The sequence below is a fragment of the Theropithecus gelada genome, chromosome 19, assembly GCF_003255815.1.
Source record: "Theropithecus gelada isolate Dixy chromosome 19, Tgel_1.0, whole genome shotgun sequence".
NCBI classification, from domain to species: domain Eukaryota; kingdom Metazoa; phylum Chordata; class Mammalia; order Primates; family Cercopithecidae; genus Theropithecus; species Theropithecus gelada.
This window is the reverse complement of record NC_037687.1, coordinates 37830461-37846154: the sequence shown is the minus strand read 5'-3', so window position 1 is coordinate 37846154 and position 15694 is coordinate 37830461. Positions and strand designations below refer to the sequence as shown.

The 15694-nt window shown below is 58.3% G+C and overlaps 2 protein-coding genes across 12 annotated transcripts in view; one reads left to right on the top strand and one right to left on the bottom strand.

Annotated features, from left to right (window-relative positions):
• CIC (capicua transcriptional repressor) overlaps window positions 1–10969 on the top strand; it is a 28022-nt gene extending 17053 nt beyond the window's left edge. For 3 of the 9 annotated variants that reach the window (XM_025366188.1, XM_025366187.1, XM_025366190.1), the window contains 19 exons: window positions 1578–1727; window positions 1812–2046; window positions 2126–2255; window positions 2351–2533; window positions 2616–2781; window positions 3777–3979; window positions 4067–4292; window positions 4727–4830; window positions 5110–6343; window positions 6435–6622; window positions 7279–7400; window positions 7494–7660; window positions 7757–8044; window positions 8141–8466; window positions 8779–9020; window positions 9118–9272; window positions 9356–9487; window positions 9777–9908; window positions 9997–10969. In XM_025366188.1, the coding sequence (XP_025221973.1) occupies window positions 1578–1727; window positions 1812–2046; window positions 2126–2255; window positions 2351–2533; window positions 2616–2781; window positions 3777–3979; window positions 4067–4292; window positions 4727–4830; window positions 5110–6343; window positions 6435–6622; window positions 7279–7400; window positions 7494–7660; window positions 7757–8044; window positions 8141–8466; window positions 8779–9020; window positions 9118–9272; window positions 9356–9487; window positions 9777–9908; window positions 9997–10364 (4751 nt within the window). In that variant the 3' untranslated portion in view covers window positions 10365–10969. Of the gene's footprint in view, window positions 1–1577; window positions 1728–1811; window positions 2047–2125; window positions 2256–2350; window positions 2534–2615; window positions 2782–3776; window positions 3980–4066; window positions 4293–4726; window positions 4831–5109; window positions 6344–6434; window positions 6623–7278; window positions 7401–7493; window positions 7661–7756; window positions 8467–8778; window positions 9021–9117; window positions 9273–9355; window positions 9488–9776; window positions 9909–9996 lie in introns of all 9 variants that reach the window. The other 6 variants (XM_025366189.1, XM_025366183.1, XM_025366186.1 and 3 more) reach the window with 6 other exon arrangements.
• Window positions 10970–12216: 1247 nt separating this feature from the next.
• PAFAH1B3 (platelet activating factor acetylhydrolase 1b catalytic subunit 3) overlaps window positions 12217–15694 on the bottom strand; it is a 7162-nt gene continuing 3684 nt past the window's right edge. For 2 of the 3 annotated variants that reach the window (XM_025366264.1, XM_025366265.1), the window contains exon 5: window positions 12221–12549. In XM_025366264.1, the coding sequence (XP_025222049.1) occupies window positions 12262–12549 (288 nt within the window). In that variant the 3' untranslated portion in view covers window positions 12221–12261. Of the gene's footprint in view, window positions 12550–15694 lie in introns of all 3 variants that reach the window. The other variant, XM_025366263.1, reaches the window with a different exon arrangement.

Sequence of the window (15694 nt, the reverse complement as noted above, 5' to 3'; positions counted from 1 at the left end):
AACCTGGCGGGTTGTGCACTGGGGAGGGGTTCAGGAGGGAGCAGGACCAAAGGACTGCTCTCCATTGTCTGCTGGGTCCCTTTTCCCCCCCCCCCCCCCCCCCAGAAAAGAGAAGACCCTGATGGGAAAGATCTTTGCAAAGAGAGGCACAGGTCTAAGTCTCTGGAGGCTTTTGTATGGGGTTGGAGGGCCCAGCGGGTTTTCAGGGGTAAGGGACAGGGTCATTGTAGTCTTGAGTGCTCTTCAGTGCTGTCTTCGTGATCCCGGTCCCTTGTTTCCTGAGGTCCACTTTTTCCTTTGTCAGCCCCTCACAGAATCAGGTCTCCAGGCCAGTGCCTCGCACAGAGCTTCCCCCCCTCCCATGCCCATCTCTCCAGGCTTCTGAAGGCATGGGGAGGTCACCTCAGGTCAGGTTGATCTGGATCAAGGGAAGGCCTGGAATGATGGAGAGCAGGGCTAGGGCGGTTCCCTCCTCCCTTCTTCGTCTTCCCCGAGCAGGGGCCTCTCTCCTCTGCTGGTTCCACTTCCCCCAAGGAGCCAGGCTCTGTGAGGGGAAGCCCACTTGTATCCTAGGCCCGCCCCAAAAGTCCAGCCAGGGGTAGGTCCCAGCCTAGAGCTTGCTCTTCCACCACCCACCTCTTGGGGCTGAAGGTTGGACCCCTGGGACCAGCCTCTTGGTGAGGAAGCATCTTCCTGTGCATATCCTCAAGGAAACACCTGGCACTTGTGCCCTCTCTGGGTAGAGACTTGTAACAATCCTCTCTTCTAGCCCATTGTCCGTGTCTTTTCTTCCAAGGAGTTTACCACACCCTCCCCTGTTTTGGGCAAGGGGGCTGGACCCTGGACTACAGATAAGCCGAGGGGCTGATGGGGAGGGCGGCTGGGAGGCCGATTTGTGGATGGTGCATTCTGTTCGTGGGGGCGAAGGGGAGAGCTGCTAGAGCCACCTGTGCCCAGCCAGGAAGGGCAGGTCTGGTACTGTTTGTGGTGGGGAAGGCAGGCAAGGAGCAGGACTTCTCCCACACCACAGTTCCCACACCACAGTTGTAAGAGACTCCACAGCCTGTGGGTAGTGAACGGAGAGTTGGAGGGGAGGGGACATGGGGCCGTATGCCTCAGGAAAGGGAAAGAGAGCATGAGGCCAAGGTGAGAGATTGTGTCGGGTGGCGACTGGGCTGCTGGGAATGTGGCATGACGGGGGTGGGGGTCCCAGCCCGTAGAGATCTGGGGCCTTGGTAGTGTGGGATGGCAGCCGAGCATGACCTGGTTTGTGGCAGGAGCAAATCGTTCCTCTGGCCTGTTCCCTGGTGGCAGGGCTGATGGAGATTGGTGGGGGGAGGAGTGGGGCGTGAGTACTATTTCCCTTCCCCGCTTCTGTTTTCTTTTTTATAAATCTAGAAACCTTTCAGGGAGGAGTTTTTCCTGAGTGACGTTGCATGGACGAGTCCAAGAGGCTCTGGTGTTGGGGGTGGGGGGTAGACAAAAGGGGTGGGGCTACCTCATCTAGGGTGGGGAAGAGCTTGAGTTGGGGCTGGGGCCAGGTTCTGCTGCACAGCTCACCTGGCTCCTTTCCACAGTGTGGACGAATGTGGAACCTCGCTCTGTGGCTGTGTTCCCCTGGCACTCCTTAGTCCCCTTCCTGGCACCCAGCCAGCCTGACCCCTCCGTGCAGCCGAGCGAGGCCCAGCAACCTGCCAGCCACCCAGTGGCCTCCAACCAGAGCAAAGGTGAGGGCTGGGAGGACTGGGGGGAAGCAAGGGTGTGGGGTCCAGGTGGCCTAGGAGCCCTCTGATCTACCTCTGTGTCCCCAGAACCTGCTGAGTCGGCAGCTGTTGCTCATGAAAGGCCACCAGGTGGGACAGGGGGTGCTGACCCTGGGCGGCCCCCTGGAGCCACATGCCCTGAGAGCCCAGGACCCGGACCCCCACACCCTTTGGGGGTGGTGGAACCTGGTAAGGGTCCGCCTCCCACCACAGAGGAGGAGGCCCCTGGCCCCCCAGGAGAGCCCCGACTGGACAGTGAGACAGAGAGTGACCATGATGATGCGTGAGTTCCCTGAGGTGTGGTACTTGGGGGTGGGATGGCCAGAGACATGGCCCTCACTGTCCCTGCTGCCCTGCCGCAGCTTCCTCTCCATCATGTCTCCTGAGATCCAGTTGCCTCTACCGCCTGGAAAACGTCGGACCCAGTCCCTCAGTGCCCTACCCAAGGAACGGGACTCATCTTCTGAGAAGGATGGACGCAGCCCCAACAAGGTACTTTATCCCTGCCTGCCCCGTGCTTACCCCGTGGCCACCCACACCTGTCTCCCTGGTCCTAATTGTCCCATTCTGGGCTGTGTTTAATGCAGCGGGAGAAGGACCACATCCGGCGGCCCATGAATGCCTTCATGATCTTCAGCAAGCGGCACCGGGCCTTGGTCCACCAGCGTCATCCCAACCAGGACAACCGGACCGTCAGCAAGATCCTGGGCGAGTGGTGGTATGCCTTGGGGCCCAAGGAGAAGCAGAAGTACCACGACCTGGCCTTCCAGGTAACGCCCCTGCCTCTTGGCTCCTCCCAGCTTCTTCTGGTGGGGTGGGTGAGTGAAGGGTTGCCCTGCCCTCTCCTGCCAGGTGAAGGAGGCCCACTTCAAGGCCCACCCAGATTGGAAGTGGTGCAACAAGGACCGAAAGAAGTCCAGCTCGGAGGCCAAGCCCACGAGCCTGGGGCTGGCAGGAGGGCACAAGGAGACGCGGGAGCGGAGCATGTCGGAGACGGGCACTGCCGCTGCCCCTGGGGGTTAGTCAGCCCCTTGGCTCTCCCACCTTGCCACTTCCCTCCCCGAGAGCCACCAGCTACCCCCTTGCTTGCTCCTCCCCTGCCCCAGCAGCTCCTCTGTGCTCTATCACTTTTATTTGGCGACCCTTATCTGTAAAGGAACCGGCAGTTGATTCATGTGAAGGAGCCAGGGAGATCCAGACAGATAGATTCCCAAACAGCAATCTCATTATCAACTGTTGTATAATGAGTGTTTACTATGTGCCAAGCACTACAGGGAATATAAGCTCTAGTCTGCAAAACCCCATTCTATTTCTAGAAGAAGAAACTGAGGTTCAGAGAGGCAAAGTCACTTGCTTAAAGTCATGAACAAGCAAGTGACAGAGCTAGAATGTAAACCCCAGTTTGACTGGCCCCCAACACCATAGTTGGGGCCACTGCAGCTCGCAAACACCCGTGATGGGCTGCTTCCACTTATTGAGGGTGTCTGGTGTGCCTGGCAGTGTTCTGGGGCACATTTTTGGAATGAGCCTATGGATATGCAGTTCTATGAGGATAGATGGTAGTTCCTATGGATATGCAGTTCTATGAGGATAGATGGTAGTTCCTATGGATATGGCAGTTCTATGAGGATAGATGGTAGTTCCTATGGATATGCAGTTCTATGAGGGTAGATGGTAGTTCCTATGGATATGCAGTTCTATGAGGGTGGGTACGCTAGTTACTTCTTCTCTGAGATGAGGGAACTGCCAGCACCACATGAACCTCTCTCTAGGCCTCCTTACTTTCAGGAGGGCTAGCCCCCAGGGAATGGGCCTGCTGCAACCCCAGAGGGCAGGAATCAGCAGGAAGGAGATGCTGGACTGGTGGTGGGTGGTGTTTTTTTATTTCACCAAGTGGCCCAGAAATTCCAGCCTGCTTCTGCCTAGTACCTAGAAATATCTATGGGTTGTTGGGCCAGTCTAGGTGCTGGTGAGAGGCTTACTGACTGTATAGCGCCCCCCTCTACTTTACAGTGTCCTCTGAGCTCCTGTCCGTCGCAGCCCAGACACTCCTGAGCTCGGACGCCAAGGTTCCAGGGAGCAGCTCCTGTGGGGCAGAACGGCTACACACAGTTGGGGGACCTGGCTCAGCTCGGCCCCGAGCTTTCTCTCACAGTGGGGTACACAGCCTGGATGGCGGCGAAGTAGACAGTCAGGCACTGCAGGAACTGACGCAGGTCTGGGGTGCAGGCCCCCAGAGGGTGGGCAGGGAGCCTGTCCAAGGCAGCAGCCCCACTGAAACCTCCCTGCCACCTTTCCTGCAGATGGTGTCTGGCCCTGCATCGTACTCTGGCCCAAAGCCTTCTACCCAGTATGGAGCTCCAGGTCCCTTTGCAGCCCCCGGTGAGGGAGGTGCCTTGGCGGCCACCGGGCGGCCTTCGCTGCTGCCCACCCGAGCTTCTCGTTCTCAGCGTGCGGCCAGTGAGGACATGACGAGTGATGAGGAGCGCATGGTCATCTGTGAGGAGGAAGGGGATGATGATGTCATTGGTGAGCATTGCAGGGCCCAGAATCTTGCCCAGGACCCAGCAGGCCAAGGCTCAGAGGGTGGGCAGAACTTGGATCCAGGCCCCTAGGCCCCTTTGGTTTCTTTTCCACTTGGTTTATGGTTACATGTGGCCAGTTCAGGCCCTGCCGAGTAAACCCAGCCCTGCCCTCAGGAAGCCCCCAGCCCTGCAGGCAATCTGGAGGACCTGGGTGTGACCAGATCTTCAGATGCAGTGTTAGGGGCTCTTCCCTGCAGCCTCATAGGCTCCCGCACTGGGCACTGGGCATGTGGGCACAGTCTTGGGCTGAGGAGTATCTTTTCTGGACAGCACTCCCTGCTGGTTTGGAGCAGAGCTGAGATCCAGGCTCCAGACTGTTTCCTCCTGGGTCCCCTTGCATCTAGCCCCCTCCCCATACTGTTCCCTCCACTCCCTCAGCTGATGATGGCTTCGGCACCACTGACATTGATCTCAAGTGCAAGGAGCGGGTGACCGACAGCGAGAGTGGGGACAGCTCTGGGGAGGACCCAGAGGGCAACAAGGTGAGGGCTTGGGTCACGGTGCTGTCACATCACACTCCCTCCTAAACCACGGGAATGTCTGTTTCTCCCGGGTATTTGAGAGAGGGGGAGATTAAGATCCAGAGAGATCAAGCTATTTGCCCCGTGGGGAGTTGGGTCATAGCCAGGATGAATTGAGGCCTTCAGCTGGGAGGGGTGCAGCCCTAGGCTGGCCTGGCTGACAGGCTGGATGGGCGTGGCTAGGGGGCTGCTATTGAGGTGTCGGAGTGTCCTGACCTGGGGTGTCTCCCTTTCATGCAGGGCTTTGGTCGGAAGGTGTTTTCACCTGTGATCCGTTCCTCCTTTACCCACTGCCGTCCCCCACTGGACCCTGAGCCCCCAGGGCCCCCGGATCCTCCTGTAGCCTTTGGCAAAGGCTATGGTTCCACCCCATCCTCCTCTGCGTCCTCACCTGCTTCCTCCTCAGCCTCGGCAGCCACCTCCTTCTCACTGGGCTCAGGAACCTTCAAGGCCCAGGAATCTGGTCAGGGCAGCACAGCGGGCCCCCTACGGCCCCCGCTCCCTGGGGCGGGGGGTCCAGCGACACCTTCCAAGGCTACCCGGTTCCTCCCAACGGATCCTACCACCTTCCGGCGCAAGAGACCTGAAAGTGTGGGTGGCCTGGAGCCGCCAGGCCCCTCAGTCATCGCGGCCCCTCCCAGCGGAGGAGGAAGCATTCTGCAGACACTGGTGCTGCCCCCAAACAAGGAGGAGCAAGAGGGTGGCGGAGCCAGAGTGCCCTCCGCCCCCGCCCCATCACTGGCCTACGGGGCCCCAGCAGCTCCCCTGTCCCGTCCTGCTGCCACCATGGTCACCAACGTGGTGCGGCCTGTCAGCAGCACTCCTGTGCCCATCGCCTCTAAGCCCTTCCCCACCTCTGGCCGGGCTGAGGCGTCTCCAAATGACACAGCAGGTGCCAGGACTGAAATGGGCACTGGGTCTCGGGTGCCTGGGGGCTCCCCGCTGGGTGTCAGCTTAGTGTATTCAGACAAGAAGTCGGCAGCAGCCACCTCACCAGCCCCACATTTGGTGGCTGGACCCCTGCTGGGCACTGTGGGAAAGGCGCCTGCCACTGTCACTAACCTACTGGTGGGCACCCCGGGGTATGGGGCCCCTGCGCCCCCTGCTGTCCAGTTCATTGCCCAGGGGGCCCCTGGCGGTGGGACCACTGCGGGCTCAGGAGCAGGTGCTGGGAGTGGCCCCAATGGGCCAGTACCCCTGGGCATCCTGCAACCAGGTGCCCTGGGCAAGGCTGGGGGAATCACCCAGGTACAGTACATCCTGCCCACGCTGCCCCAGCAGCTTCAGGTGGCACCTGCCCCAGCACCAGCCCCTGGGACCAAGGCAGCGACTCCCAGCGGCCCTGCACCCACCACCAGCATCCGTTTCACCCTCCCACCGGGCACTTCCACCAACGGCAAAGTCTTGGCCGCCACTGCACCCACTCCTGGCATCCCCATCCTGCAGTCTGTACCCTCCGCCCCACCCCCCAAAGGTGAGACCTGGGCCGGGCAGCACTAGGAGAGGGGCCATAATCCTATTTGACTTCCTTGTAACCTTTTTCTTTCTTGCCTCTTAACTTCCAGCCCAGTCAGTTTCTCCCGTGCAGGCCCCGCCCCCGGGTGGCTCAGCCCAACTGCTGCCTGGGAAGGTCCTAGTGCCCCTGGCCGCCCCTAGCATGTCAGTGCGGGGTGGAGGGGCCGGCCAGCCGCTGCCACTGGTGAGCCCACCCTTCTCAGTACCTGTGCAGAATGGTGCCCAGCCCCCCAGCAAGGTGAGGGACTGCTTTTCTGTCTACGTGCTGGGTGTTGGCCCCTGTACCCCACCATTTCTTTGTTTTTCCTTCAATCTTCTCTCCTTTTCCGTGTTTCTGGTTCTCTGTCTTGCTATCTTCCGTGATTTCTTTTTTTTTTTTTTTTTTTTTGAGACGGAGTCTCGCTCTGTCGCCCAGGCTGGAGTGCAGTGGCCGGATCTCAGCTCACTGCAAGCTCCGCCTCCCGGGTTTACGCCATTCTCCTGCCTCAGCCTCCCGAGTAGCTGGGACTACAGGCGCCTGCCACCTCGCCCGGCTAGTTTTTTGTATTTTTTTTAGTAGAGACGGGGTTTCACCGGGTTAGCCAGGATGGTCTCGATCTCCTGACCTTGTGATCCGCCTGTCTCGGCCTCCCAAAGTGCTGGGATTACAGGCTTGAGCCACCGCGCCCGGCCATCTTCCGTGATTTCTTTGTGCATCCTGACTTTCTCAAGTTCTCAGTGTCTGTACCCTACTCCTCTGTGTCCCCACTTCCCACTGTTATCTTGCCCATCCTGTTCTCACCCCAAGTTCTGTGTTCCTTGCTTTTGCTTAGAGCCCCACTTTAGGTCTTGGTCCTCCCCTGCCCCAGTCAGGAGCCACAGCTCATCCTGGCCTATGGGTGCCCTTCCCCACAGATCATCCAGCTGACCCCGGTGCCTGTGAGCACACCCAGCGGCCTGGTGCCGCCCCTGAGCCCAGCCACACTCCCTGGACCCACTTCACAGCCTCAGAAGGTCCTGCTGCCCTCCTCCACCAGGTAATTGCAGCTGAGCCCACACTCAGAGGCCAGGGAAGGGGTGGGGCGGGGCCAGCTTACCTCACTCCTCCCCATTTCCTCTCCCTGCGGCAGAATCACCTATGTGCAGTCAGCGGGCGGGCACGCGCTGCCCCTGGGTACCAGCCCTGCATCCAGCCAGGCTGGAACAGTCACCTCGTACGGGCCCACGAGCTCTGTAGCTCTAGGCTTCACCTCGCTGGGGCCCAGTGGCCCCGCCTTCGTGCAGCCCCTGCTCTCAGGTGAGGGGCGGCCTGGCAGGCAGTGCTGGGGACCCAGGGTGGGGCTGAGGCAGTCCGGGCCCTAACTTGGTCTCCTGCTTCTCCTCTGTCTCTCAGCAGGCCAAGCCCCACTGCTGGCTCCCGGTCAGGTGGGCGTGTCGCCTGTGCCCAGTCCCCAGCTGCCACCTGCCTGTGCAGCCCCCGGAGGTCCTGTCATAACGGCGTTTTACTCTGGCAGCCCTGCACCCACCTCCTCAGCACCCCTGGCCCAGCCGTCGCAGGCCCCCCCAAGCCTGGTCTACACTGTGGCCACCAGCACAACCCCACCTGCAGCCACCATTCTGCCCAAGGGCCCGCCTGCCACTGCCACCCCAGCCCCGACTAGCCCTTTCCCTAGTGCCACAGGTAGGTGTCAGATCAACCCAGAGCAGGGTGAGTTGGGGGACCCAGGGGATGGGCTCCAGTCAGGCCTGGCTCAGCAAACACTTTTCTCACCACTAGCAGGTTCCATGACCTACAGCTTAGTGGCCCCCAAGGCCCAGCGGCCCAGCCCGAAGGCCCCCCAGAAAGTGAAGGCAGCCATCGCCAGCATTCCTGTGGGGTCCTTTGAGGCAGGTGCCTCTGGGCGACCTGGCCCTGCACCCCGGCAGCCTCTGGAGCCTGGCCCAGTCCGAGAGCCAACTGCCCCAGAGTCTGAGCTTGAGGGGCAGCCCACACCACCAGCCCCTCCACCTGCCCCAGAGACCTGGACTCCCACGGCCCGGAGCAGCCCCCCACCGCCCCCGCCTGCTGAGGAGCGGACCAGCGCCAAGGGTCCTGAGACCATGGTGAGTGCCTGCAGGCCGTGGGGCTCCCACTGCCACTTGGCTATGCCTCTCCGTTGACGTCTTTGCTTTTCTGTCCTACTCCTCTTCCCTCCATGCCTGTGTGTCTCTCAGGTTAAAGGGTCCCCCTGTCCTTTCTGCCTGCCTGTGTTGTCTCCCCTCCCATCTGAGGCCCCTGTCTTGGCCTTCCTGAGGCTGTGTGACGGCCTTCTCGAGGGGTCTGCCGGGCGGGTTCAGATCCAACTCTTTGTTTCTGGCCTTTGCCCCAGAGTCTGAGCTCAGTGTTCTCCATCTCCCTGCCTATCTCCATCCCAGGCCAGCAAATTCCCCAGCTCATCTTCAGACTGGCGCGTCCCTGGGCAGGGCCTGGAGAATCGTGGGGAGCCTCCCACTCCTCCCAGCCCAGCCCCAGCTCCAGCCGTAGCCCCTGGTGGCAGCGAGAGCAGCAGTGGACGGGCAGCCGGGGATACCCCCGAGCGCAAGGAGGCGGCTGGTACTGGCAAGAAGGTGAAGGTGCGGCCCCCGCCCCTGAAGAAGACCTTTGACTCTGTGGACAAGTGAGCATGGGCTGGGGCCTTGGTGGAGCGTGTGGGGTGGTAGGAGTGGGAGCCGCTGCAGGCCGAGGCGGGGGAGGTGACCCTGCCAGCCCTCCAGCAGGGTCCTGTCAGAAGTGGACTTCGAAGAGCGCTTTGCTGAGCTGCCTGAGTTTCGGCCTGAGGAGGTGCTGCCCTCCCCCACCCTGCAGTCTCTGGCCACCTCACCCCGGGCCATCCTGGGCTCTTACCGCAAGAAGAGGAAGAACTCCACGGGTAGGCGAGCGTCGGACAACCAGGGTCCATAGGTGGAGGGCAGACTGGGGCCACCTGCACTGAGTCTGCTTCTGTTTGGCCAGACCTGGATTCAGCACCCGAGGACCCTACCTCGCCCAAGCGCAAGATGAGAAGACGCTCCAGCTGCAGCTCGGAGCCCAACACCCCCAAGAGTGCCAAGTGCGAGGGGGACATCTTCACCTTTGACCGTACAGGTGCCGTGGTGGGCAGAACTCTGGGGGCCTGCAAGAGGAGTGGGTCTCTGGAAGGCAGTTAGAGTGGGAGAGGTAGGGTGGGTCCATCCAGGCTGGGAGGAAGCACAGCCTGTCAGGGCTGGGTTCTGGAGTCTGGCAGGCCCCTAAGTTGCCCTGTGACTGTGGGCGGGACCCCTCTCTGACTCCACTGTGAAATAGAATGCAGTGAGGGCTCGGATGGGCACTCAGACGGTGGTAGGAAGGCCCTGCTGCTGCTGCAGCCTTGCCATGCTGCCTGTGCCCTGCACAGGTACAGAAGCCGAGGATGTGCTTGGGGAGCTAGAGTATGAGAAGGTGCCGTACTCCTCCCTGCGGCGCACCCTAGACCAGCGCCGGGCCCTGGTCATGCAGCTCTTCCAGGACCATGGCTTCTTCCCATCAGGTGAGCCTGTCTTGGAGTCTTGGGGTCACTCGGGTGTGACTTGTCTGCACATCTCATCCTGTGCTCCCCACTGTTTTTCTATCTCCAGCCCAGGCCACAGCCGCCTTCCAGGCCCGCTATGCAGACATCTTCCCCTCCAAGGTTTGTCTGCAGTTGAAGATCCGTGAGGTGCGCCAGAAGATCATGCAGGCAGCCACTCCCACCGAGCAGCCCCCTGGAGCTGAGGCTCCTCTCCCTGTACCGCCCCCCACTGGCACCGCTGCTGCCCCTGCCCCCACTCCCAGCCCTGCGGGGGGCCCTGACCCCACCTCGCCCAGCTCAGACTCTGGCACGGTCCAGGCTGCCCCGCCACTGCCTCCGCCCCCAGAGTCGGGGCCTGGACAGCCTGGCTGGGAAGGGGCTCCCCAGCCCTCTCCCCCACCGCCAGGTCCCTCCACAGCTGCCACAGGCAGGTGAGGGAACCCTGAGAACATGCCAGGACTCATAGTACCCCCTCAGGACATGGACAGTATGTGGGGGCAGGAAGGTTATCTCCTCTCGGGTAAAGCCATTTCGTCCTCTCCAGTTTGGGGCGGAATGAGGCCTGCTCCTCTTGTAAATACCCCCTTCCCTTGAAGCTCCCTCCCGGTGCTGGGGGGCAGCTGAGGGGCCGCAGGGGCAGTCTCCCTCCTCCAAGCCCCTGTACATAACCTGGAGTGTGTGACCTTCGGAGCTTTTCACTTTATGCAAAATGGCTCCTGTGAGGGCTGCAAGCTGGAGGGTGGTGTGGGCCTTGGGCCACAGGGAGGCGCCTGTGGAATACGGGGAGTTCATGCACCCCTTTTTTCCCCAGAGGGGCTGGACTCAGGTTAGTTTGGGGGTGGGGGCTCCTGCACTTTGCCACAGGCACGGGGAGGGTTTTCTCCTCACCCCCTCTGCCCTCCCAACTTGGGTTGTACTTTCTAAGAAGGTGATTCCCCCTGCCCTTGCCCCCTTCCCCAGAACAAAACATGTTGATCATGTGCAATATTTCTTACTGTGCCGAGAAGCCACAATGAGCGAGATTAAAGCTGTTTAACACACCTGTGTGGCTGCAGGCTCTTAACAGGGAGGGTTGTTGGTTGTACGTCCTGTCCTCAGTTGTTGTGGAGCGGTATGCTTTCCATGATGTGGGGGGAACAATTCCAGTACCACTGCCCCCAACATCAGAGGAACCCCACAGGCCAGGTCGCTGACCTGCTGTGGAACAGATGGCCCCTCTCCAGTTTAGGAGCCCAGGGAGTCTCAATGCCTGCTGGCCCTGTTCTCAGCCATTGGACTGCATGAGTTTGGGGAAGGCCTGAGGCAAGATGCCACCTGATGGTTTAGCCCCACTGCCTCTGGGGTCATTCGTCCTCAGGAAATAGGCCCCAAGAGGTCTTAGCCCAGAGGTGGCAGTGGGTGGGAGGGAGCCTAGTCTACCTGGAGTACCCTTGTCCTGTGGCCCCTGCTACCCCCATGTGGCCTGGGCCAGCACTGCAACTGGGCTTGACCCCTCCCCTGGGTGACACCTCTCCTGCTCAGCATGTGGACACAGTGCCCACCCGAGGTGACAGATACCCACACCATGTGTGGAGGGATGACAACTAGCAGTGGGAGGATCAGGACATCTCCACAGAAGCGGCATCTAAGCTAGAGCTGGAGCACCTGGAAGTTCCAGCCAGGGCAACAGCATATGCAGAGATGGACAGGGTACGCTGGGCTTGACTGTACTGGGTCACTGTGTTCCCAGAATTCTTGCTTGACCTTGGTCTTGTAGGATAGTGCTGGCAAGCTGGTCTTACCTAGTGTTTACTGATTGGTAGCGCCTGCCTGAAGCACACTATTGTGATAGTGGAAATTAACCTAACCTCAAGAATCACAGTGCCTTGATGGATCAGTGATGCCTCCCCTGGGCAGAAACAGAACCACAGTCAGGCATGGTGGCTCATGTCTGTAATGCCTGCACCCTGGGAGGCCAAGGTGGGTGGATTGCTTGAGCTCAGGAGTCAGACCAGGCTGGGCAACATGGCAAAACCACTTCTCTACAAAAAATACAACAAGCTGGACATAGTGGCACAGGCTTATAGTCCCAGCTATTCAGGAGGCTGAGGTGGGTGGATCACTTGAGCCTGGGAGGTTGAGGTTACAGTGGGCTGTGGTCTCACCACTGTACTTTAGCCTGGGTGATGGAGAGAGACCCTGTCTTACACAAAAAACCTTGCAGAACTGCAGGGTCACAGATCAGGATAAGGACTGGTGGTGGTACCCAGATACCCAGACAGGTTTGACCATAAAGCAGGAAACAGCACACCGAGGAAGGAGAGTTTAATGTTGTGGGAAGGCAGCAGGATGCTTAGGGTGCGGGCTCCAGCAGGGGAGCACCTTGGCCCTGGTCTTGGGCCAGCAGACGCAGAAGCAGGGAGTGCAGAGCCCGGCAAACAGGTGTGTAGCCCAGGCGGCTCAGATGTAGGTAATCATACATGTCATGGTGGCTGATGGTGCCATCTGAGTGCACAAAGCCAGGGTCGGCATCTAGGAAGTGGGCCCGAGGATGGCCAGCCAGTGCTGCCCGTACCAGCTCATTCACCCGTCGGTTCTTCTCCCGAAGTGGGTTGGGATGCTGGCCTCGCGGAAGCAGACCCTGAGCAGGAACACGAGGTGTAGTAAGGAAACAAGCATTTGGGTATCCTGTTCTCTGTGCCAACCTGTCCTTCACCCAACACCATGAAGTTTCCAGCTGCAGAAAACACTAGGGATGGGCAAGTGGGGACGGCAGGAGGGTAGTTCCTAAATATCACATCCTAGCTCTCATTTAGCAAGAGACTTCTGGGTTTTAGCCTCTTCCCAAGTATCACTTAGAAAAACGTTGACATTGGCCAGGTGCAGTGGCTCACGCCTGTAATCCCAGCATGACACGAGACAGAGCTGGATGGGTCGCTTGAGCCCAGGAGTTCGAGACCAACCTGGGCAACATGGTGAAACCCCATCTCTAACAAAAATACACACAAATTAGCGGGACATGATGGCGTGTGCCTGTAGTCCCAGCCACTCGGGACGCTGAGATGGGAGGATCACTTGAGCCCTGGAAGCAGAGGTTGCGGTGAGCTTAGATCATGCCACCCGCACTCCAGCCTGGGCAACAGAGCCAGATCCTGTCTCAAAAAATAAATAAATGGCTCTCTTGTACTGTCTCTGTCTCTCTCTCTCTCTCTTCCCCTCTCTTGACCTTTTTTCCACCATGGGATGACTGAGAAAGAAGGCCCCTGTCAGATGTTGACCCCTTGATCCTAAACTTCCCAGCCTCCAGAAATGTAAGAAATAAATCTGTTCTTTATAAATAAAAATAATAAATAAATAAATAAATAAATAGGTGAGGCACGGTTGCTCACTCCTGTAATCCCAGCACTTTGGGAGGCTGAGGTGGGTGGATCACTTGAGGTCAGGAGTTCAAGACCAGCCCGGCCAACGTAGTGAAACCCCATCTCTACTAAAAATACAAAAATTAGGCCAGGTGCGGTGGCTCACGCCTGTAATCCCAGCACTTTGGGAGGCCAAGGCGGGTGGATCACAAGGTCAGGAGATCTAGACTATCCTGACTAACACAGTGAAATCCCATCTCTATTAAAAAAATACAAAAAAAAAAAAACCAGCCGGGTGTGGCGGCGCGTGCCTGTAGTCCCAGCGAGACTCTGTCTCAAAAAAATAAATAAATAAATAAATAAAATAAAAATACAAAAATTAACCAGGCGTGGTGGTGCACATCTGCAGTCCCAGCTACTCTGGAGGCTGAGGCAGAAGAATCGCTTGAACCCAGGAGGAGAAGGTTGCAGTGAGCCCAGATTGTGCCACTGCACTCTGGCCTGGGCAACAGGGCAAGACTCTGTCTCAAAAAAAATAAATAAAGATATCAACATCATGGCTCATGGCAAGGGATCAATCCCCTTTCAGAAGAGGAAATGTCTTAAGCTACCCACAAGTGATGAAGCCTAGATTTACCCCAGGAATGCCTGACAACTTTTGGCCTATTCAAGGTTTTTTGAGGATTTTTCTTTTGTTTTCTGGTGAGACAGGGTCTCTGTCACCCAGCCTGGAGTGCGGTAGCATGATCACAACTCACTGTTACCTTGAATTCCTGGGCTCAAGTGATCCTTCCCCTTTAGCCTCCCAAGTAGCTGGGGTTACAGGTTTTGCACACCATCATAGCCAGCTATTTTTCTTTTTTTCTTTTTTCTTTTTTTTGAGACGGAGTCTGGCTCTGTTGCCCAGGCTGGATGCAGTGGCGCGATCTGGGCTCACTGCAAGCTCTGCCTCCCGGGTTCATGCCATTCTTCTGCCTCAGCCTCCCGAGTAGCTGGGACTACAGGCGCCCACCACCACGCCCGGCTAACTTTTTGTATTTTTAGTAGAGACGGGGTTTCACTGTGTTAGCCAGGATGGTCTCGATCTCCTGACCTTGTGATCTGCCCGCCTCGGCCTCCCAAAGTGGTAGGATTACAGGCATGAGCCACCGCACCTGGCCTTTTTTTTTTTTTTTTTTGAGACACAGTTTCACTCGTTGCCCAGGTTGGAGTGCAATAGTGCGATCTTGGCTCACCCCAACCTCCGCCTCCTGGGTTCAAGCGATTCTCCTGCCTTAGCCTCCCAAGTAGCTGGCATTACAAGCATGTGCCACCATGCCCGGCTAATTTTGTATTTTTAGTGGGATTTCTCCACATTTGGTCAGGCTGGTCTTGAACTTCCGACCCCAGGCGATCCGCCTGCCTCAGCCTCCCAAAGTGCTAGGAGTACAGGCATGAGCCACTGCGCCCAGTCCATGCCCAACTAATTTTTTTTTTCTTTTTGAGACGGAGTCTTGCTCTGTCGCCCAGGCTGGAGTGCAGTGGCGCGATCTCAGCTCACGGCAAGCTCTGCCTCCCGGGTTCACTCCATTCTGCTGCCTCAGCCTCCCAAGTATGTGGGACTACAGGCGTGTGCCACCTCGCCCGGCTAGTTTTTTGTATTTTTTAGTAGAAACAGGGTTTCACCATGTTAGCCAGGATGGTCTCGATCTCCTGACCTCATGATCTGCCCGCCTCGGCCTCCCAAAGTTCTGGGATTACAGGCATGAGCCACTGCGCCCAGCCACGCCCAGCTAATTTTTTTTTTTTTTTTTTTTTTTTTTTTTTTTGAGACTGAGTCTGGCTCTGTCGCCCAGGCTGGAGTGCGGTGGCCGGGTCTCAGTTCACTGCAAGCTCCGCCTCCCGGGTTCACGCCATTCTCCTGCCTCAGCCTCCCGAGTAGCTGGGACCACAGGCGCCCGCCACTTCGCCCGGCTAGTTTTTTGTATTTTTTAGTAGAGACGGGGTTTCACCGTGTTAGCCAGGATGGTCTCGATCTCCTGACCTCGTGATCCGCCCGTCTCGGCCTCCCAAAGTGCTGGGATTACAGGCTTGAGCCACCGCGCCCGGCCGCCCAGCTAATTTTTAACAATTTTTAGTAGAGACCATGTCTTGCTACATCCCAGGCTGGTCTTGAACTCCTGGGCTCAAGCGATCCTCCCACCTCAGCTTCTCAAAGTGCTGGGATTACAGGCAGGAGCCACCATGCCCAACCATTTTTGAATTTTTCTTTTTTCGAGACAGTTTCTCTCTGTCGCCCAAGCTAGAGTACAGTGGCATGATCTCCACTCACTGCTAGCTCCGCCTCTCAGGTTCACACCATTCTCCTGCCTCAGCCTCCTGAGTAGCTGGGACTACAGGCACCCGCCACCGAACCCAGCTAATTTTTTTTTTTTTTTTTTTTTTTAG